This window comes from Falco punctatus (genome assembly GCF_963210335.1).
Source record: "Falco punctatus genome assembly, chromosome: 5".
NCBI classification, from domain to species: domain Eukaryota; kingdom Metazoa; phylum Chordata; class Aves; order Falconiformes; family Falconidae; genus Falco; species Falco punctatus.
The window spans coordinates 70,010,585-70,034,745 of NC_137584.1; the positions used below are offsets into that span (position 1 = coordinate 70,010,585).

The window sequence follows — 24,161 nt, forward strand, 5'->3', positions numbered from 1 at the left end:
GCCATTAACACAATCTATTTCTGAACTGATCTATAAAGTTAAGCATAAATGTAACTTGAAAGGCATTTTCGGGCTTAGAAATTTTTAATGATTGTAGTATAAATTAAAGTTGCATACAAATAAAAAGTTCACAGGTAAATATTTAGAATAGCTATGTCAATTTCAGTATTTTAAAAGTGGTAGCCACCTCAACCCATTTATTTTCAACAATACGGCATGATCCTAGTTTATCTCCTACAGTGTGCCTAAAGTGCATGTTTCCTCTGTAAAATAAAAATGCAATCTGCCACATAGTAAAGATATGTTTCTAGCCAATCACAATTCAGCAAGTTATTTATTTAAAAAAAAATATCATATTTGTAGTCTTTTCTTAGTAACACTCAGACTTTCTTCAAAGCAACTACCCTTATCAAGACCAATCCAATATAATTGTCATGGTTTACTGCCAGCCAGCAATTAAGCACTCGTTCCTTCCCAGTAGGATGGGAGGAGAATTGAAAGGCTAAAAGTGAGAAAACCCATGGGTTGAGATAAAAAAAGTTTAATAATAAAAAAATATATATTAAAAGATTGTAAGGGGGGGGAAATCAAAAGAGGAAAATAAAACCCAAGAAAACGTGAAGCAAAAGGAAACAATTTCTCACTACCAACCAACTAATGCCCAGCCAGTCACTAACCAGCAACAACCCCCACCAACCTCTGCCCTGCAGTTTTACTGCTGAGTGTGATGTCGTATGATCTGGGATATCCCTTTGGCCAGCTGGGGTCAGCTGTCCTGACTGTGTTCCCTCACAGCTCCTTGTGCCCCCCCAGCCACATCACTGGCAGGGCAGGCTGAGAAGAAGAAAAGGTTTTTATGCTGTGTAAGCATTGCTGAGCAATAACTGAAACATCAGTGTGTTATCAACACTTTTTTAGTACAAATCCAAAATATAGCCCCATACAAGCTACTATAAAGAAATTTAACTCTATCCCAGCCAAAACCAGTACAAAATTCACCATCACCCCAAAACCAAAGCATTGTATGCTCCTGAAACTTAAAATTCACTGTTTACATGTACTCTAGAGCAGTTTACTGAGCATCAGTCTCATGAGATGTTATCCTCCAAAAGGGCATGTAGTGATAGAACAAGGGGTAATGTTTTACACTGAAAGAGGACAGGTTTAGATTAGATATTTGGAAGACATTCTTTACTTCTGGGTAGTGAGCCACTAAACAGGTTGCTCAGAGCAGTTGTGGATGTCCTAACCCTAGAAGTGTTCAGAGCGTGGTTGGATGGAGCCTTGAGCAACCTGGTCTAGTGGAAGATGTCCCTGCCCATGGCAGTAGCAGCTGAACTAGATTTTTAAGGTCCCTTCCAACCCAAATCATTCTATGATTCTATGATGATTCAATGATTAAAGCAGCTTCTTACTTAAGCATGTTTGGGTAAAAGCAATTTATGAGTAAGCAAGTATTCTTTCAAGTTTTCTTTTTTAATTTCCTTCAAAATTTTCCTAAGAAAAATAATGGCATTTTGGCTCTGAGACAATCAAAAGTGTACATAAATAATACAGTAAAGTGCCACAAGCATTGCATCAGGAAGGATCACTGCCTTTCTGCAGTGTACCAATTGTCTAACTATACAGCCAAAATCAAAGCTGTATTCAATCCTCAAAGAATTCATAAATATGTCTACAGTTTGCTATCTTTTCTTTATTATATTTTGTAGATTAATTAGTAATAGTGGTGATTACATCAAGAAAATAATTTCTACTCTAGTGGGAGTAATATTTTTTCCTTATTTATGTCTATATCCCATTTGTGAATTGCTTCATTTATTTTGCCTCCTTTGCCAAATATCATATTAATACCAATATTTCTGGCTTCCGTAGACCAATTAGAGAAAAACCACTTTTTTCTCTAAATTTTATCAAGCCCTTTGTTTATGCCACTTGCTGTTTTTTCCCAGGTCATTAATGAAGATACTAAATAAAGCAAGATCTTACATTGATATGTTGGACAATGAATCACAACTCATTTTGGGTCATTTATATTCATTCTGTATGTAGGTTCCTGAGCAATATTTCAAGTCAGTTCTTAACACCTCTATTCAAGAAATGTGATTCTTCTTCAGTGACAAATTTGCATATCAAAAGTGCTATTAAACTCAGGTATCTGTTATCTCCCTAAAGTATAAAATAATTTTCCTCACAATGCAGCTTCACTGTAAATACTGATTGATTGTAATTTAAATGATAATTTGCTTATTATACTGGATTGCCAAAGTTTGGGATTTTCACTGTGTTCAAACATAAATAGTTTCAGTGTGTCCAGAGTGATCGTCAGCAAATTTTGTTGTATACTACATTAGCAACACTTCAATCATCTATTAGTTTTGTCATCTTCATCTTACAAGAAGCTATCATTTTTGTCAGACATTAATTTTTATTTGGAAAAGCATACTTCTTATTGACTGATACTTGATTATCACCTCTCATTCAACAGTTTCAGGAACAGGTATCATGTAATATCTAAGATCACACGTGGCATCTTTTTTAAATCAGTGAGCAATCTTTCTATTATCACTGACTTCAGCAGTCACTGCACATAAAATACATGATTTATTTCTCATTACACCAACCAGGCAATTTATATAGGACATTTTTTTACAAAATCTCAAAAAGTAGGTCTTCCAGAAATACTTCACAATAACTCTCTTTTGTCTACTCCATGAATATTTTTCTCCTCGAGATATCCCATTCTGTCACAAAACCATTACAGATTGCATTCCATCTCCCTATTTCCTCTCATATCACAAAATGAATCAATAAATAAATAGATAGAACAAAACCTCAGGAACTCTAACTACATAGACAGAGAAGCTTGACAGGATGGTGGTTTGGAAAAACACATCAGGAACATACAAGAGAAGGTCACCGATGGGGAAAGACTCCTGAAGAAAGAAGATAATAGAAAGGGAGTGGAAAGAGCAAAGAGGTGAGGAGGGACAAGTGGACAGGGATTAGATGGAAAGAGGAATGGACAGGGAGGGGGGAAGGGAGAGAGGGAAGAAAAGGAGAGCAGGGAAAGAGGGAAGGGACAGGAAGTGAGAGTAGCAGAAAGTTGGAGGAAAAGTGTGTGATGTAGGTATGGGACTGAGAGACGGGAGAGGGATTCATCATAGGTTTAACAGAAGACAATCTTGTGGGTAAAAAAACCACCAAAACATCTGAGACAGCTCTTTTAAATAAAAAAAAAACCCAAACCTGGCTAAAATGTACTCTTTCTGCTAGGAAGTGTCCTGCTCTACAGTTTAATGACTCACTCTGAATTCAAAAATAGGATTTGTAATCTTTCAGAGTAACCAAGTTTTCTTCACAGAAAAACATTTATTTTTCAGCATTGATTTCTCTTTCTTAGTAAAATACCCTATACATTCAAAATATTTACTAAGCAATTCAATCTAATGTGCATGCAACTTAATTTTCCTAATATCATATCACTACACTCTATGGAAACTGAATCTGTAGAGCATTACTCATCATTCTTTGCTAACACTTTCCTAACTCATATACTTTTCTAATACATAGTAACTAATTCTTACTTCTCTTTCTAAAGATTATTAGCATATTTTGGTGAAAAACTAATATTATCACATCCCTTTACCAAATGGCCAAAATAAGCTATGAAGGCAGTAGAAAAGTATCTTCCTTTTCTGTGGATTTCTGTATACACAGTTCAAGCACATGCTAGTGTTTCCTCATTATCCATAGAATTTTACAATCATTCCTGTTGTCTCTTACATACCTTTGATTATTACTGTTTAGCAAGTTCCTTTTTTCTATTATGTGGTTTAGATTACTGTATTTTCTGTTAAATTTTATTTTCTTCCCATATTTCTAATCTCTGTAGACCTTCCTGATTTATTTCTTTGTTTTCAGTGGGGTACATATCTCCCAATTGTCAACTGAGATTTTATTTTCCAGAAAACCCATGTTGCTTGATGATTCTCAAATGCTACCCAATGTTCTAAAAGCCATCCTAGATTAGAGAGACTACTTTCCTCGTTTTCAACAGTTAGAACTTAGACGCAGACTCTTCAGCCACTACTGACTTAATTTAGCTATTCCCATGTCATCAGTTCTTCCATTTATGTTTTCAGTAAGGAAGACAGATTGCATTGTACCTATTCTACTCATTCATAAAGCTAATTTGCTTTTCAAATTAATTACTACTATACATATATATATTTTTCCCCCTTAAGTTCCCAGAGCTGCCTTCATGGAATACTTCCTAGGAAGAATCCTTACTGTCAGTGGATTGCTGAATATTTTAAAGTATGGTATAGTCCTTTAATCGCAGGTTTGCCACTGGACATTTTCAAAAATATTGTTACCTATGTAAGTGGTTCAAAGCAAGTTCATGGCTTCTGAACTTTTTTGAAATCTTTCTAGCAAGAGAATATTAATATTTCAAGTATTGGGGGGAAACTAGTACTGAGGGGGAAAGATCTGGAGAAATACATTGTTTATGCTAGCTTCTGCACTCAATGATTTTCAGAAAAAAAGTACGACCCTGTAGCATGGTCCCTTCCTTAATTTCTCTTTTTATTTGTGGCCACAATATCACCCTGGAGCCATAGCTGATAAAACTTTATCTGAAGATAAAGGAAAACACAGTGCTTATAGAACACTGAACACCACAGCTAAACACAAACTGTAATGTAGATGCAAATTGCAAAATCTTTGTCTGCTGATCACAATAATGTGAGATACTGCAGCTTCCTACATTGTCTCTCCATGGCAGCGTGGCTGGAGAAGAGAGGGAAGATGATCCGATTTCAGATCATCATGGTGTCATGTAGGCAGGCCAGATATCTGTACGTGTTTCCAAAGGCCTTTATTTCAAATATAGACAAATATTAGGCTACACAGAAAGGGGATTTCTCATTCCTTTGGTCTTCCATTCCATCATTACAACAAAAATTCATGCCAGAAAACACAAATCTGTCAGACTACCTATCCTTAATATTTCAGTACCACTTACAGACAAAAATGTGTATTCCAAGGAAAGAATCAAAGTTCCCTCTTGAAACACAGAAGATTGCCAAAATGAAGCTATTTTATTTCATTCTGATAAAGGTAATTATTCTTAAATTAGTAAGATGTAAAGAAAATGCAAATACACATACCAACAGGTTCACACATGATGGTAGAAAATGGGATTGGAATCACAACTAAAATTAAAGTCAATATAGATTGAAGACAAAGTATAATAACGCATGACTCCAGGTCCAGCTATTCAGTCTTCCCCAGTACTCTTGAATGTGAGAATGTGGCTAGAAGCACACAGTTAAGAGGACACTAATTGTCAGACATCAGTACAACAGCTTTTACTAGAAGGCTTTGAAACCAGATATCAAGATGAGAACAGGTATATTGTTTTATGTAACACATGAAATTTTACTGAAAACACTACTGATTTTAGGGGATGGGTTTTTCTTTTGTTTCCCATCACTTTGGAGGTAAACATCTTACACACCTTTTCAAGACCTTCTTCCTTGAGGCTGATAACATCTAAATCAAAATCTGTCCTTAAGCCATTGGTTTTGTTGAAAGTTATCCTGCCTGTGAGGCCTTCCCAGTGGGCCTATGGAGAAAGAAAAAACAATTTCTATAAATCAATACCTCTTCCTTATTTTTGCCCAAAACGAACAAATTTTACTTCTGCCAAAATGGGAATACTAATTATTAATTCTATCTATATAATCTATCTTGTGGTTGATTTTTTTAAAACATAATTCGTATTCACTTTTTGCTCATTAAATTAACCTTTCTTCAGTCTTCACAGACAATTTTTTAAACAACTTTCATTGTTAGCTAATAAACTCTTTTAACTAAATGAGATAAAAGACTGTTTTGTTTTCATTCCTCCATGAGTCATGCATGCATTTCCCCTTCTGCTTCCCTACATGTCCCCCACTTGCCCACCCCCACCCCCCTCCCCAGCCACACACCCCAAACCCCAATCTCTTCCATGAATGCTAGATTTCATTTTTCTGTCAGGAAATTTAATTCAAATCAAGGCTTACTTTTACAAGATGCTGAGTCCCCTAAAACCACAGAGACAGCAAAAACTGGGCCAGTCTTCCAGAGCTGATACCTTACTTTTAATGAAGTACAACATCCTCATTTTCTTATAACTCAAAGTCTACCTAGTTCTGAAACTATACTAAAGTAGAGGAGGGAATGTGGAAAACAAAATTATCATCCTAAAATGAACCAATACTAAAAACAGGATTATATTCCACTGCAAATAGTTCTTTTTATCATAATGTTTTTCATATCTAGAATGAAAAATACTGTATTAGGAGTTACTTACAGTACAAGAGACTTGAATACTCTACAGTGTTCACATTTAGCACCTTAAATCTCCTAGCTTTACTTTAAATCACCATCTATCTAAACAGCTTATTAAAAGGCCAAGGCCACATATATTAATTCACCAGAGGGGATAAAAAAGGGAAAATTAAAACCAGGGAGTAAACTTCATTCTTGGCCCCATTGAACTTACACCAGTATTAGGGTGCTGGATTTTTCATAGTCAGTCTATTGTTTGGTGTTTCAGGGGTCTGGGATTTTATGCCACAAATGTTCCGCACACAAACTTCCCACCCCACCCCCCAGTTATCTACAAGCAAAAGTTTTCTTTTGAATGCAGTCATTTCACCTTTTTTATGTTTCTCTGTTCCAACTAATACCTCAGGAAAACCTGCTTTCAAATAAAAAAGCTGCCTTGCCTGCTAAACTCTTTACACACAACAAATTCAGAGATTTCCGTCTTCTGAAAAGAAAAGGCAGAATTCAAGTAGAGTTGAAACAAAAGAAAACGGGAGTTGGCAGAAAGGAAAGTAACAAAGCACCACACTTTATTAGTGACTTACCTCCTTAATGAGACTCATAAAGCGGGTCCCAAAGCGCCATGGTTTGTGGCGATTACACTGTAGTGAACTGACAGTCATCTGTGGGAACTGCTGGACAGCCACTGACACCACATGAACTGCATCATACATTAGCGCTGCATCCGTCTGAAATTAGAATGAAATCAGAACCATGAACACAAAACAAGCACATGTGACAGCCCAGCAGTGAAAGAAGGAAACAAAAATTAGCACTACTTATGTTAAAGGAAGAAAATGGTCTGATTGCTTGCATGGAACTGTAAAAGGCAGCCTTATTGCCGATTCCTAAATAAGGATCTCCAACCTCAGATTTTCTCCTGCTGCAAATAAGGGCCCAAATACCAACTTTTCAGGATCACAGGAGAACACTGGTATCTTTGACGACTCACGTTACTTTAATAAAGCAGTGCATTAGGGTGCTATAAAAACTGCTGTATGTATGTTTGATTCAAGGCAGTTATTTCTATGAGTGATGCGAAAGAAAAAAAAAAAAGATTATCAAGGTAGTAAAATCTTAGCTATAAAGAAAGTGCACAGGCTAAGGAAACAGTGTATTTCTGTTTCTAGTCTGTAATTTCAGACTAGATACAGTTCCAAAGGTACTCAGTTAATTCATTAATAACATTTTTATGGCTGTCAGTTTAAATCCCTATGACAGATCTAACCAGTGTCCTCTATAAATCAGAAGCAAATTAGAATTGCATTAAAATGCACATTCATTTTAGTAGTTTTCATGTCCCATCCTAAATAAATAGGTTGTTTAGACCTGGTATGTGCTAACTAATGTTGTATTAGCAAAGGACAGAGACAGTCTCTCAGTACCCACTGTCATGCTGTACAAGAAACTGACATCTCTCTCCTGTTCTATTTGATAAACAGAGGCAAGCCTCGGAACCAAATGCAGGAGAGGACCTTAGATTCAGCTGGTGGAAATGTATGCTATGCCATCTGCTCAGCATACCTTAGAGAAAAAGGACCTATTTCCCCTTCTCATTCACGTAATTAGTGAGCTGTGAAATTAGTTCTTTAATGGATAGGAAACCTGGAGATTATTGCACTTGTCACAATACAATACAATGCAATACAAAATGAGCTTATATAGTGCCTTTCATGCAAATGCATCCCAAGGCTCTTTACAATAAAACTAAACATAAAAATGCAAAAATGTTCTACCATTATAGCCCATAAGCTACGTTAAAAAGGAAAATATAGGTTTACATTTAAATGGTTCTCCCAAGGAGAGATTTCAAAATCCAAACAGAAATAAATCCTAATTTTAAAATAGCCAGTATAATAGGTTTCAATGATCTCAGACACCAAGTAGTTTACGCAGGGGCTCCAAATCAGTCAGAAAATATTTTTGCTGCCAAATTGTTCATTATCTTCAAGGCATTAAAGTGCTTTTAAGGCAAGCTAATATTGACAAGGAGGCAGTGAAATACCAAAAAAGTTAGAATGACATGCTGAGTAAGCATCATACAAAGCTTAATATTCTAGAAGCAGTACTTGGTAGTAGTTAGAGTCTAGACAACAGGTTTTTTAAATAAACTACACAATAATTACAAGTCATTAATCTGGCTCAGAAATGCAAACTTTTTAAAAAACATCTTTACTGCTAAAACTGTAGTCCTTGCACCAACGAAGGAAAATTGAAATTGCTGTGAGACTTTATCAAAAGTAGCCCATGAAGAAGCAACCAGAAGTTCAAAATCAACATTAACTGATTAATTTGATTTATATTTGGACTCAGAACTGCTAAGACTCATCAGCAGGAATCAAATGGACATTATGCCAGATGCAAAGCAACACGGTTTTCTGTCAAATTTTATAAGCCACTGAGCTGGAAATCTGTAGGATGATGTGGTGGGTTGACAATGGCTGAATGCCAGGTGCCCCCCAAGCCACTCTATCACTCCCCTCCACAGCAGAACGGGGGCGGGGAGGGGGGGGGGGCAGGGGAAGGGGGAATAAGATGGAAAAAAACTTGTGGGTCAAGATAAAGGCAGATTAATGAAGCAATAGCAAAAGTCATGCATGCAGAAGCAAAGGAAAGCAAATGATTTTATTCTCTACTTCCCATCAGTAGGCAATGTTCGGCTACTTCCTGGGAAGCAGGGCTTCAGTACATCTAGCAGTTGCTCCAGAAGACAAATGTTGTACATAACCAATGCCCCCTTCTTCCTCCTTCTTCCTCTTAGCTTTTCTATCTAAGCAGATGTCATATGGTATGGAATATCCCATTGGTCACTTAGGGTCAGTTGTCCTGGCTATGTCCCTCCTCTCCCAACATCTTGCCCCCCCCCACCTTACTGGTCAGAGGGGGCAGGGAAGGTTGGAGACACAGTCCTGATGCCGTGCCAGCGCTGCTCAGCAGCAGCCAAAGCACCGGTGTGTTATCACCGCCTTTCCAGCTACCAGTACAAGCGCAGCACCATGAGGGCTGCTGTGGGGCTCAGCCAGGCCCACTACACATGACAAGGCAGTCAAGTCAACAAGACAGGTTTTTTTTAAAAAAAAGCCATTGCAGTTTTAGAAGTAATTCCAATTCTGATAATATTCTTCACATTTGACTGATGAATATTGCTTCACTGGAAACAAATCTCAAACAGAATATACTCTTAAATGTGCACAACATAAATTAAACACTGGCTAGAAGTTGAGTGCCCTGTTTGATTTTTAGATGCTACAAGGTAAATCCCTTTTTTACATAGGATGAGATTCCACAATCCACCTTGTATAAGAAGATTAAAGTTAAATGTAGGCTTTAACATTTGCACTGAATAAAGACAGAGAGAACCATATACTCAAAAATACGTTGGTTTAGTGATTCAATATTGTACTCATCTCACTGGGTGCAACCATTGATTTTACTGCAAGTGAACTCAACAGCACAGAACTCAGGAAAAGCTATAATGTATATACTTGAATTTGCAGGTTGGGCTCTTCTCTTGGTTGGTCACTTCACCTTTCCTCTGAGAGACAGATAGTTGTTGGCCTAGCTCTACACCCTTCTTTGTTATGCTTGCTAAGCTTTATGTCTCACTGCCTTTGTCCATACTGCTTTCTCTTCCTTAAATCACACTTTTGGAACTATGCCTTGTGGTACAGGTTTCAGCAAGGGACTGTTTGGGAGGAAATGTCCCTAATTAATTAAGATTCTTAATTTTATGTAAACAGAGATTAGCAGTCTGGACACTTCAGAAGCAATGTTTCCTGAATTTCAGGTAGAAACATGCTACAATGTTTCCATTCACTGAAGTACCCATAATAGAAGAAAATAATCTTATTGAAAAATTATATTGGTACTGTTTTAGTTAATCACGTTGCATTTCACAAACATGTCTTGGTACAGTTTCTGAACCATGGGTTGTGGGGTTTTTTGTTTTCACAATCCTACTTAGTATTCATGATGACTTGCTTGGATACAGATAAAATCTAAAATACTGCTTATGATACTGTCATTTTTATTTCTACAACTACAAAAGAAAAATTTACTACAACTACAGATGCTACAAAAATTTTTCATCAAATTGAAATAGAACAAGACTGGGTTAGGTGATTAAGGTGTCAGGTAACAGATGTCTGTGACCACAAGTCTGTTTTTCAGTTGACTGTCAAGTAACAAGAAAGCTTTTAGCACTCACAGGTAACAGCTTAATCAGAGACATGATTTCAGTCACAGTATATCTTAAATAGAGAGGAAGTACCAAACTGTGTTTGATTTTTATCCCAAACTCAGTTAGATACTACACATTTCTTCTCAACACTGTTCTGTCATTCCTTTACCTCCTGTCTTACTGTGGGTGTTGTGTTTGCCTCTATTTTTCACTTATGTTTATGTATAATCACTTTTGAGTCTTGCTAAATTACTTGCTAACTACTGTCTAACAAATTGCATGCAAGTACTCTAATCTCATTGTGAAAGGGCTCTCATGGAGCTAGACTCAATACAAAGAAGCTAGAAAATGACTCCTTTCTAGCATTAGAGAAAGAGCCTATTATTTCTCCCTGGCCCTCCTCCAAGTAAAAGGTGGTCTTTTTCCTCTCTGTCCCCAGCCACACCCAAAGGTGTCAAAGGCACATGGTAAACCCTAGCAGATATATGCTGTGATTTTTGTCAAATGCTTGCTGGTCCTCAATTGGCATTGTAAGGAATGTTTGAGTTTTGGAGGCTTGGAGCTGGGGCAGGAGGTCGGCAGTGTTTTTTACTGGTTTGTAACCTGTACGTGTGAAGCTGATGCAGAAAAAAACTGCTATAGTCTGGATCTCAGCCAAGAAGAAATCTTCCCCATGTAATGAAACTGACAAACTGCTTCTCTGCCAAGTTTTTCTGCCCTTCTTATAATGTAAAGAAGGCATTATTTTTAGTGACCTTCAGCATGGCTGGTAGGCCAGACCAGAATCAGCTGAAAATCCCGAAACTAAATGGATGTTTATGCATTACAGCTGCAATCTGACATCTAGGTCTGTATCTTAAGACATTCCAAAAAAAAGTGAAAGGGCTCACACTGATGTATAGATAAAATCTGAGCAAGCCTAATGGAACAGAAGAATCATGGTCTTCATAACAATCTTCTGACTTACAGTACATAAGAGTTCGTTGATGCCATTTGGCATCTGCCTCAACAAATGTGCTAACTGCTTTAGGAATACCTGTGCTTAATTAACTATTAAGGGTTAAAAAAAATTGCATATTCCACATTTACTGACATCAGATCATGACTTGTGTGTGCACCTTATCTGCACAGCAATGTTTTTGTATGACATTTCCATTTACCTCCATCAAACTATATGAGGATTTCACGTACCAGTAAACCACTCCTCCCTGGTTTATATCTCTGTGCTCCTGATTTATTTCTAAATTGAAAAAATATGTGCTTTATTTTTAGGAAACATGATTTTTATCATGTAATCAAGTTTAACATTAATTTAAGATGAATGATTTTTAGGGTAATTGTTTCTTCATGAGCTAGATCAGAATTAGTACACTTCTCAAACAAAAAAAAAAAATCAGCTTTAACTATAAAAAATTATAGTTCTCTGTAATCGACAGTTAACAAAAAAAAAGAATTGTTATGTAGGCATGATCTGGAAGAACTTTCAATTACTCATATATGGATGATTAAAAACAGCTTGAAAGCAGGAAAAACCCCTCAGGTTTTCAATTAAATGTTAAATCAAACCAATGTGATTGTTTTTCCCCTTAATTAAATTTATTACTAATAAAAGTCTATGAAGAAATATGGTCTTCAACTTAAAAGATGCTCTGTGAAGTACTTGAAAACACCAAGAAATTTTCTACACTGAGTGACATATGAAATAAGTCAATAGAAAAGAGAAGCTTAATAAATTTACTTTTTCTTCTTTAGTATTTGATCTAGTACGGATTCCAGACAAGAATAAGTTATTTGCAATTCAGTAGTGTATTTTCCCTAGACCAGATAATTCTTGTATTACAAACTTGTGACACACAAGTTCCATAATTGCCTTCTTTACTCTGCCAACTTTTTTCGGTGACTGTGGGGAACTTTTTCCACAGGAAAGGAATCAAAAAAGAGGGACAAACAAGAGTATAAAAAATAAAGATGTTTTACATATCTAACTAAATGACATCCTTAACAATATAAGGATTACCTTTATGAGCATTAGACTGCTGAACTATTTGCAAAATGCTTTTATGGTAAGTGTAAGGGATTATTAAAGATGACCTCCTTGTAAGTATGATACATACTTGTTTAGTGATATGTATTTTGTGTTTCAACTTGACTTTATTCATTCAAGTCATGTCCAGTAAAAGCAAATCAATGTCCCTTTACCTCTGCAAGAAAGGGCGGGGGGGGGGGGGGGGGGGGGGGGGAGGGGCAGGAGTAATGAAATCCTTTATGTGTGTCAAAGAAGGAGTAAAACTTCCAAATTTGTCTCAGAATTAAATTCAAAAACAACTCTTCTATAATCCAACTTGAAATTCTCTAGACAGTTTGATAGGACTGGATTTTCTGCAATAAAATTTTTAAATATTTGATTCAGAAAAGCTGCCAAAATGTATTTCTTCAACAAAGACAAAGCAAATGAGAAAGAATATGACGCTATTCATATTCTATAACTCAGTCAACAGGCCCTGTCCTATCACAAGGTAGAGATCTGAATCTGCATTTACCAGTCACTACTGTCATTAGTATCAGTTTACAAATATATCACAAATTAAATATGTCCAAAATTTTATGCCAAACCAAATATTTTGCTAAAAATCTTTAAAAGAAACCTCAAGAGTTCTTTAACAAAATGTTCTATGAAAAACAAAACTGAAGTAAAAAAGATTATCTTGAAACATAGTATTCTGATTCTCTAGTCAGCTGTGTTAAACTGAAATGACTCACCAAAAATTTCAAGGGAAGACACTACACAGTTCACTTGAAATACCGCATCAGTAAGCTTTTTCCATTGATTAGTAAAGTGTGCATATGCTATTCCACTTTTTAGTTCTTATGCTGTCTTTACCTGCATATTATCTGAATAAGTACTACTACATTAAGCAGGATAGATTATATTTTTCATATGCAGCTCATTATCTCTTCAAGATTATTTCTGTCTTCCTATCTCTAGTCAGTCAAATTTTGCACTTATGAAATAAGTCCAACTACATTTAAAAGGCCAAACTGTTCAGAGGGCTTTGCCTAGTGTCTGAGGGTCACTGATGTATTCTGAAATATATTTTGCAATAATTAAAATGAAGCTTAAATTCTTTTCAAGTGTGACTTCATTAGTTGCATCAAAAATTATATGAAACCAAATGCAAATGCTTGCAAATGTGTATCTGCATTTGTTTCCTAGGTGACCATGACAAAAGTATCCAGATAAATGCATAAAAGTGAAAGAACACTTTTCACATTTTTTTAGTATAACAAAGTCCTTGAAAACATGTGAACATAGTAAAAACAATACATATGAAGTCTTTATTCTGAAATTTATTTCATCATGTAATATCATTTGTTAGTGACTGAATTTGTTAGCTACACAGCCATCTCAGATCACAGTATCTTCTGAAATAAACCTAGTTCAGACCGACTGTGGTCACTGGTTTAACAGAGTGTTACCATGACCAATTCATACTGCAAAAAGATTCTCTTGCTAAGCTTATATTAATGGTACCTCTCCTTGCGAGAGTTTAGAGCATAATGAGAATGGTGAGTTCCTATTTGGCAAAAGGAGTGTAAGTACACGAGGCAGGGCATGTTCCAGAAGGACTGAATTTTCTGTTGGCCCTTATAAATTCTGTATTTCCTACACCACAATAATGCCTTGAATAGAATACTAGATGCAAAAGCAGTTTGTTGGGGTTTTCTGTTTTCAACTCCCAATATATCCAGACTATTTCTACTTAGCTTTATGAGGGGCAGAGATGACATAGCGCAATTCAGAGGGTAAGAACAGCAGCTCTGTTTCTTTGATCTAACAGCCTGAACAAGCAGAGGATACTGGAAGTACAATGAACAGGACAGCCTAGTCAAATCCCCTTGCTCTCCAGCATAAACTTTTTTAAGGAGAAATAACATTATTTAAGATGCACTGAACAATTAGGATTTATAATGGCATACTTATGCATTTTCAAAGCCCTCAAAAATGCCCCATAATAAATCTCCTTAGCCTGCTAACAGTACTTCTCCTTTGATAATTACTTATTTTTCTCTCAGTTATCCTTACTGATAATTTAACAAACAATACGTAGTTAATAATTCTGAAACCTTGAATAGACAGCATATTCCATAAACAAATAAAACACTTCCTTTTTTTTGTTCTACCAAACTCCTCACCATCTGCCTTTCATTTTTTCCCATATTCATCTTATTTTCTAGATTATTTCCATTGTGAGCACAGTGAACAGAAATAAGCCTCTGTGCAAGTTTTATTATTATTATTATTATTCTCCTTTGAAGGCTGGTTTTATCATAGAAGCTGACTCCACTTTCTTTTAAACAACTCAGGGAAAATAGATAAGAACAGAACAAAGATGTGAGAAAAGTCTGACAATACTCATAAGTCAGGAAGGGATGACAACCTACAGTGCAGAAGAGCTCTCAATACTAACATTGTCTACAACTTTCCTTAAAACTGTCCTGTTTGATGGAAAATGACAAAATTGCCTTTAAAGACTGCTGTATATGAACTACAGAAACTATGCTAGTGTACAGATAAAAATTAAGATATACTTATAAAAATCTGTAGTTTCTTTATTATACATTCAGCTGTTTCCTGCTCAGAAAATTTTAAGGGCCAGATCTTAAATTATGTGAGGACAATGTGATTTTAACCCACAAAACAATAACTACTAACATAAGAACTTTTTTTCTCAAAATTTTCATATAGCATGGTGCCAATAGTGTTAACATTACCCTACTTGAACCTTGATTCACCACATATCCTTGATCAGCTACCTCCAAACTACAGGTAGTTTCAAATCCGCACTACAAAGCCCTTTTTTAAGAAGGTCCAGACCAAGAGATTAATGTTGAAGAAAGCAATTTTTCATTAACTTTTTCAGGTTTAATGTTAAACAAAGAATGGTTATATAAGATGAAAAGAAAGCATCTAACTATTCATGTACGGTGTTATTTTAATGACTATATTCAGAATATTTTCCCATTTTCAGAAGTAATTTCTCAAATAGGGTACTAGGGGAATTAGAAAATTCTATGGATCTATCTACTGTTATTTTATTCGTGGCAATTACAGTTTATGGTTAATGAGATATATACTCCATTGTTACAAGTCAGTGTTTGAAATGCAGTTGCAAAAATTTTACATTTTCTATGTTTTATATATACATATAGATAAGAGATAATTTTCTATAAGTTATTACAATAATAAAGTGAAAAATGATTATGTTTCGGAACTTCTACAATGTTCCAGTCATATGCATAACAAAAGATAGAATCGGTTGAAGTTATCACAAAGATGAAAAAAAGTTTAGATTGAACAGACAAGAATAAAAAGGTTTATGTTTAATCAAATAAAAAAATATACATCAAGACAAATGAAGCCTAACAAATAGTCCAAAAGAAATATTCATATCATAAGTATGTTCAATAATATGAACTATTTGGGACCATACAGATCTGTAAGAGGCACAAGAATATAGAACCCTTTTCTGTATACATATATTGTAGAGAAATGTGAATGTGAATATGAAAGTAAATATAGATTCAAATTTACTCTTTACTACTTCTTACAGGCTATGAGATGAAACTGAATTTTTTAAAATGCAGTTTTGCATTGCAGTAAAATCAAACCATGTCTTGAATTATACATGAAAAGAAAGATAGAAGGGTAAATCATGTAAAAATAATTTTACAACCACAAAGTGATTGTCATCATACCTGTCCTCACTCAAAATGATAAGTATGATACACATAGCCCCTCCTTTTTTTTATTCTATACAGTTATGAGTATGCAGCTTGATGAAACACAGCTTTCAATAATGATGTTGTCCTGGTTTCAGCTGGTATAGAGTTAATTTTCTTCTTAGTAGCTGGGGTGATGCTGTGCTTTGGATTTGGTGTGAGAACAACGTTGACAGCACACTGATGGGTTTGGCTGTTTCTGGGTAATGTTTATACTAAGTCAAGGACTTATGGGTTTCCTAGGCCCCACCAGCGAGAGGGCTGGAGGGGCACAGGGAATTGGGAGGGGACACAGCCAGGACAGCTGACCCAAATAGCCAAAGAGATATTTCACACCATTAAACACCATGCTGAGTATATAAGCTGGGGTAAGAAGAAAAGGTGGGGGACATCTGCTTAGGGCATTTTGTCTTTCCAAGTAACTGTTAAGTGTGATGGAACTCTGCTTTCCTGGAGATGGCTGAGCACCTGCCTGCTGATGGAAAGCAGTGAATGAATTCCTTGTTTTGCTTTGCTTTTCTTATGGGTACAGCTTTCACTTTACCTATTAAACTGTCTTTATCTCAATCCATGAGTTTTCTCACTTTTACTCTTCCCGTTCTCTCCCCCATCCCACTGCAGAGGAAGTGAGCCAGTAGCTGCATAGGGCTTAGTTGCCAGTCAGGGTTAAACTACAACAGAGGTTTACATATTGTATTGTGAACTAGATTCAGGAGAAAAGGTCTTTTAGAACATTCAGGAAGAATCAGAGAAGTGATTAGTTGTAAAGCTAAATTGGCCCATGCTATTCCATATCAAGGAACAACTCTGTCTAATGAATGTGACCCAAGACATAAGGTGTATAGAAATTCCAGCTCTGTTTTAGAGAAAGTCTATAGCAAACCAATACAGCAAAACATCCAGGCAGGGAGACAGAGAGAAAAACCTTTCCCAGTTAATCTTACAGAAGTAGAGACAATATGTCTTACCTTTTCTTAAGTATTTCCAGCTGTATTGGAAAGCATAAAAGCAAATGAATGCTTTTATATTATCTTAACCTAGCTTAGGTTAAGAATGATTTCAAGGCAATAAGGGAACCAAAAAGCATTTATCAATCCAAAATATAACAAATCTAGGTAAGCTCACTTAAACATTTTCTTGGGTATCCCATACAGCTATGCGATATGCACACCATACAAACTCATATTACAGTTTTGAACAGTCTGGGCAGCAATAATGGAAAAAAAAGTATTTTCAGCAATTCATAGTAACAAGGATATTAGTGTAGCATTAAGTAAAATAGCTGTGGGAACACTCAGTGTTTGAGCAGGGTCTTCAAGGAGTTTGTCATATGAGGCTACAGGAAAAAAGTATTGGAAGAAATTAACTTTTAAAAAACTTTTTTTTTTACGTTGAATGATATATTAACATTTATGTAAGTTGGACATAAGTAAGCAGGTGATGTAAGCTAGCATACTACTTCACAGGCATGTAACAACTGTCTGGAAGAATAAAGCAAAATTAGGAATCCTCTAACTGGCAGAAGTATTAGAAAAGAGATTGAAAGAAGATAATTTCTTTAACCTATGAAAACAGAGACTGAGAACAACTGTTTAGTGGAACAGAAACCAGGAAAGAAAGGAAAGCTAGAGTGCAGAAAAACAAGTATACATGCAAAAATGATGGGAGGGGAGAAAGTAATTTTATCATACAGACAGATAGAGGCTTAAGTTGTATTAGATTCAAAAATCTTTAACAATCATTTAAAAAACTGCTGTTCAGAAGATATTTCAGTTAGATGATGCCTGACGTGTAGTAGCATGCACACAGATTCTGTAGACCCAGCATACTACTGCTACTCACGGAAAGCTCCCCTGCTCTAAGCAATTATAACGAGTGAATGAAATTAAGAAGAAATGGCATGCAAAACTAGATCCTCCCCTCTTTCGGTAATAAAATCTATTGCCCCTGAAATCATTTCACTTAATTCTCACTTGCTAACACATCCCACAAAACCATTTTGCTGAGTGAGATTTAATAAATCTCTCAGCCTGGGATTAAATTTTACTGTTTTATGAACTGTTAAATTGCATTGTATGCTTATTAAAGCTGGTGTTTTCTTACTTCTTGACACATTCCAAACTCCACTCTGGGGTTCAATTAAGCAAAGAGTAGAGCGGGGTTTTTTCACACCCAAAAATGCATTCAAACTGGGAACAAGATATGAGCAGCAGCAAGCTATAAAAAATATTGATGTAACTTTTTTTAAAAATCAAATAACATGTTAGCATAAACTCCTTTTTTTTTTTTCAAAATATGATAGTATTTCAGCTCAATAATCATCACATTAAGGAATAGCTGTTTAGATTATTTTTTAACATTTAGTTGCCTAGTGAATTTTAAACAGGGTATTTGTTTACAGAGATGTGTATGTGATTTTAAGTAGAGATAAAACAGATGGAAATTATTTTCCCCATCATCAAAATACTTGTTTTAACATCTGAACAAAGCATATTTTTTATTTCTATTATTTAAAAAGGTTTTTAAACCAACAATCAATTATTATTTTTTTAATCTATGAAAAGTAGAACTGCCCAGGTGATTATTTTTTAAGTGTAATTTTTTCTTACACAGAAAGAGAAAAGAAAAGAACAACTTCATCTTTTGCCTCAATGCCTCATAGTTTGATCTCCAGTTCTCAGAGCAATGGCAAAGTGGAACATTAAACAATCATAAATTTTGACCAAATGCCAAGAGAACAAAAGAACAGGAAAAATACTCCAAAGGCTAATGATGTTGTTGCTACATTTCTTGCCATTACATAGGAAAGAATTTGCATTTTTTATTGACAGAATAAAAATATATTTCCCAATATAATTTCCCAATAAAAGTTTGAAATTGTAGAACTTTTTTCATCTCACAAAATCTCAGATAATCATGTAATCTGATAGAGTGTTTATGGTGCTAAAAACCTCAAAGTATCTGAAAATGGAGTTAGGCAGGTAGTCACTTACTGCAACTTGATTTTAACTTACTGGAGGTGAAATTTTCAGACAACTTAAAATTTTGCCAGCAATTAACACGGGAGATGCAGTTAGCTTGTAGGTTCAATACAGGTTTTCTGAAATAAGAACAGCAGTATTCCTATCATCTGCTTGAACTCTGATTCAGGAACTGAATTTCATGTTAGCAAGTAAAATGCTAAAGATTTAGAAGTTCATAGGAAATATTTGAATTATGTTTTCTGACAAGGACACCTTATCATTCTTGTGGAACACAAGCTTAAATCTTAACTATAACAGAACATGCAGTTAATGCTCTGTGGAGGAATGAAGCTGGGTTAATTAGCATTGATAATATACAACTGTGGGCTAGCTTCAGGGCCAGTGGATTGGCCAATGTAGATAAAGTGCAGCTGTGGCTGGTTCTGTGAAGTGGTTGAGAGCCAATGAAGAGAGAGCAGCTGAGGAAGAAGCAGAAAGAGTGTGTGCCTTGAATGAGGAGAGACTAGGAGAAGGCAGCAGAGGGACTAGTGTGAAGAGTATGTTGGTAACTGGTGGTAAAAGACCTTGTTGCAGCTGGTAGTTTGGAGAGTGCTGAGATAATGCTCTACGTTCTTGTGGAGCAAAAGCTTAAATCTTAAGTGCAAGGGAATGTTTCAGTTAAAAGAATAAGTAGAAAGAGTCTGAGAATGTTTAGCATGCATCTATTGCTTCAATGCTTTAGTTTCAATGGATAAAGGTCTGGTTTCAAAGCCAGTCTCTCTACCCAAGGTTTGCTATTCTCATGTAAGTTTAAGCTGTGACTGATTTCCTGAACTTGCTGATCAACTTCTCATTCTCACTTATTTTTAAATCAATTATTTATTGGACAGGTTATCTGTCGCTACCCTGTACAAGTGTTCAGGGTGGTTTACTTCTTTCCAATCACAGAAAGAGGAAAAAGAAAGTTCCTGATATAAATCATTCAGTCTATACAGCCATCTACATTTGCCTGGAATAAACACTGTTAACTGTATGACAAAAATAAAAGCCAAAGAAACTAGTTCTAGAGAGGTATTTTTTAGAAAAATAATTTCTCCCATTTTCTATTTTCTGGCTAACAAGACCACATAAAGTGTGATTTCATAAGACCCTGCAAATGTCCCATCATGTCATAAACTCTACTAAGTCAAGAAGTAAATGACTTTCATTGTACTACTTGCAAGAGCAAATGCTGTCTGACTACACAAGCACTTGCAGAACTGTGCTGATAGTATGCAATTAAGAACAAAGCGTTATGATGTTAGGTTTCTATATATCCATTTAAAAAAAAGTAAAATCTCCATGTGGAAGTTATTCTGAAGCACTCTCTCAACCTTTCTTCTGAACTTTAGAAATTACAGTATGTGCTATAATATTTTTGCAATAATAATAATAATAATAATAAAACCAACATGCTTTTATATGCCTTAAGGACAGATAGCAAAAACCTAATTACCAGGAACAATGGGTCATTATTGACTCTTTGGTAGTCTATTTCCTTTTATCTGTTCTCCTGCTCAAAAATCAATATGATTGTGATCACTGCAACTCCAGCAACCACATCTGTAACAAAGAGCTGCCTGCTACTATTACATTAGCTCAGTATTCAAGACTTATCACACCACATGAAAAGTCCCTCTGCATGAGCAATTCATAAGTAATTACAGAAAAAGCCTACTCAGCATACACACTGAACAACTTTGTACCCCATGTAGCAAGAAAGTACAATGCAAGTGAGAGGCACAAAATTAGAATAATCCAGAGATTAAATGTGAATCTGATCAAAAATTGAGAAAAAAGCATTCTAAAGAATGATTTTGTATACATTGTATTTTTGTATCCAGTAAAAGTTTCACAGTGTTTGAGGATTTCAGAGCTTTCACATCTTCAAATTTTAAGTAAAATGACAAAAATGAATGTATATTGATGACTTTGAAATACAGAGATGAAACAGTTGAGTCTTTATAACACATTGTGTTCTCCTGCTTTCACAAAGCTCCATTTACAATTCTCTCCCCTTAGAAAAAACTAACGATACAGATTTTAATATCCTCAGCAAAAAACACTATTACTTGTGCAGCCTTCCAAATTTCATGTTTGCAGGAGAAAACAAATTGTTAAGCAGTGTAAAACATAACTAGCCCATAAAAGAGTATATGTTTGTTTCAAAACAGAATTCAGCTTTACATCAGTCTTCTATAAATCCTTTATAATGTCCTATGGCTCTATTTTAAATATGTAAATTTTTTGCTTTTGGACAAATACCTCCTTAAAATCAGTAATACCCAAAGGAAAAGGTATTAAAAGACAACTGGCCTATGATTTACAAAATCGGTCTTTTGTTTAGATTTAGAAAGCAGATACTTTACGTATTTTGGGGTGGTGTTTTCTTTTTTAGTTTTGGAAGCATATCTATTTTTACATTCTTATTTGGTTTTTGCCATTTTTGTATAATTTTATTCAATTTGTATGTTATATGCAGATCATTGCTCAGACGATTACAAAAAAAAGCAAAATGACCTTGTAACATTACATTTTCTTTTCTTTGAGATTGTGCCTCCACCTACTGCAGTTCACTGTATAATGGCTTTTTATTTCAATGGAGTTCTACATTAACGTTTCCTTTCAGAATAAACTTCATCATGTTATGATGCTACTTCCAAAATCGGATTCTCATAAATTGTTGACTCCAGCTTCACCATCAGAGTAGACACAAAATTAAATACATTCAAACATATTTGCATTAGACACATTTTGTTCTGATTAAAATCTGCCTATACTAAGTCAATTTATTCAATGATTGAAAAGCTGTGTTGTGTTTTGTGACACTGTTTTTCCAGGTTATCTTCTAAAAATGCCCTCATAAAAACAGCTATCTTAGCCCGTCTATTATTCTAAATATATTAGATCACAAAAAATACCGCTTTAAATTGTGATGTTTCAGAAAAAAACTGAATATTTTTTAATGGGAACCTCAATGACCGATGCTGAGAGGTACCTTGACACTGAAAACTTATCTGAAGTTTTAGGTACTTTGAAATCCCTAAATAGCAAAGCACATAGAAGTTCAAAGTTTAAAGAAAATAAGGGTAGGCAGATAAAAAAGTAAAGGCAAAGAATAATCATATGCGTGGGTTTTATGTATACAAAATTTTCAAAACTTTTAAGCCACTTGTAGTAATTCAGTGCTAGAAGAAATACAGATTTACTAATAAGAACAACTGAAAATATTTTTGCTATCATGTATTAAGGTTTAACCCAGCTGGCAACTAAGTACCACGCAGCCACCCACCCACTCACTCCCACCCCCACCACCAGCAGGATGGCGAGGAGAATTGGGGAAAAGGTAAAACTCATGTGTTGAGGTAAAAATGATCGAATAATTAAAATAAATTAAAATATAATAATAACAACAACAACAATTTTAATGAAGAGGAGAGAACAAGAGGAATATAAAATCCAAACAGCAAAAGAACCAAGTGATACACAGTACAATTGTTGACCACCCACTGACTGATACCCAGCCACCCCCTGAGCAGTGATCTGCATGCCCTGGACAACTGCCCCCAGTTTATATACTGAGCATAATGTTTTATGGTATGGAATATCCCTTTGGGTAGTTCGGGTCAGCTGTCCTGGCCCTGCTCCTTCCCAGCTTCTTGTGCACCTGAGCATGGGAAACTGGAAAGTCCTTGATTTAGAGTAAGTACTACTGAGCAACAACTAAAACATCAGTGTGTTATCAACCTTATTCTCATACTAAACACAAAACACAGCACTCTGTCATCTACTAAGAATAAAATTAACTCTATCCCAGCCAAAACCAGGACACTTGTTAGACATAGCTGCCGTTTTTGTGAATATAAGAACCAACCACAGTCTCCGCAGTGATCAGAATTTTTTGGATGCATATATGAATTTTGGTATGTCCAATAAAAAATTGTAGCTATACACAAAATCCAAATTCACCCAGTGATCCTTTCTGGAAATTTTGGAACTCTCTCTCTAAACATAGTGCATTTTCAAAAGGATATTTATATCATAAACCCAACTGATAGTATGTAATTATCACAATTACTGAGCCAAAAAAAGGAACTCAAAATGGAATATACTTCCAGCTCTTTCAATACCCCATCAGGACTCAATCTGTCAAGACAACAGTCGGACTTCTGCACTACATCTAAATCTATGTTTAAAAATAAAGATGGGTCCAAACTGAGGCAGAAGTTTTAACAATTTTTTTGCATATGTCTCCTTTAGCAAGACTTGGAAACATAATTTTCATTAATCTTATTTTTAGAGATGTTAATCTCTTGTATTTCAGAAGGTTCTCCATAACTGAAATTGCAGGCTACATAGGGAAGAAAGAGGGGAAGAGAGGAAGGAACAAAACAGAGGGAATATACAAGAGCATTCTGCTTTAACCTAAGTACCACAAGACTTTATGGTTTTCTCATTCATACTCACAAACAGGTCTACTGGCCAAATGGCCTTTGACAGGTAAACTAGAAGGAAAAATACATACAAATGTGATAAACCTCATCAATTACTTTAGGCTTTTAGATTTTCTTTGACACTTCTTTACAGTTTCTGAGCGAGGATCATTCACATAATCCCATTTCGATAAAGAGTATAAAAGTACCAGTATTCATCTGCACCTGTAAGAAAATTTCACAGAATTCTATTCTTTTCTGCATTGTCAGAGAAAGTATGATCAAAAATTAGTGTTAATAAAGTGTACAGTTTTCCGTTTGCTGCTACCGCTTAGTTCATTTCTGACCGTTCTGATTCTAAAGTTGTTTCTTCAGTTTAGCTAT

The 24,161-nt window shown here is 35.4% G+C and overlaps 1 protein-coding gene across 4 annotated transcripts in view; it reads right to left on the reverse strand.

The window, feature by feature from the left end:
- GRIK2 (glutamate ionotropic receptor kainate type subunit 2) overlaps nucleotides 1-24,161 on the reverse strand; it is a 454,658-nt gene that overhangs the window by 197,462 nt on the left and 233,035 nt on the right. For all 4 annotated transcript variants that reach the window (XM_080390031.1, XM_080390033.1, XM_080390030.1 and 1 more), the window contains 2 exons: nucleotides 6,927-7,070; nucleotides 5,525-5,632 (listed from right to left, as the gene is read on the reverse strand). In XM_080390031.1, the coding sequence (XP_080246157.1) occupies nucleotides 5,525-5,632; nucleotides 6,927-7,070 (252 nt within the window). The remainder of the gene's footprint in view (nucleotides 1-5,524; nucleotides 5,633-6,926; nucleotides 7,071-24,161) is intronic.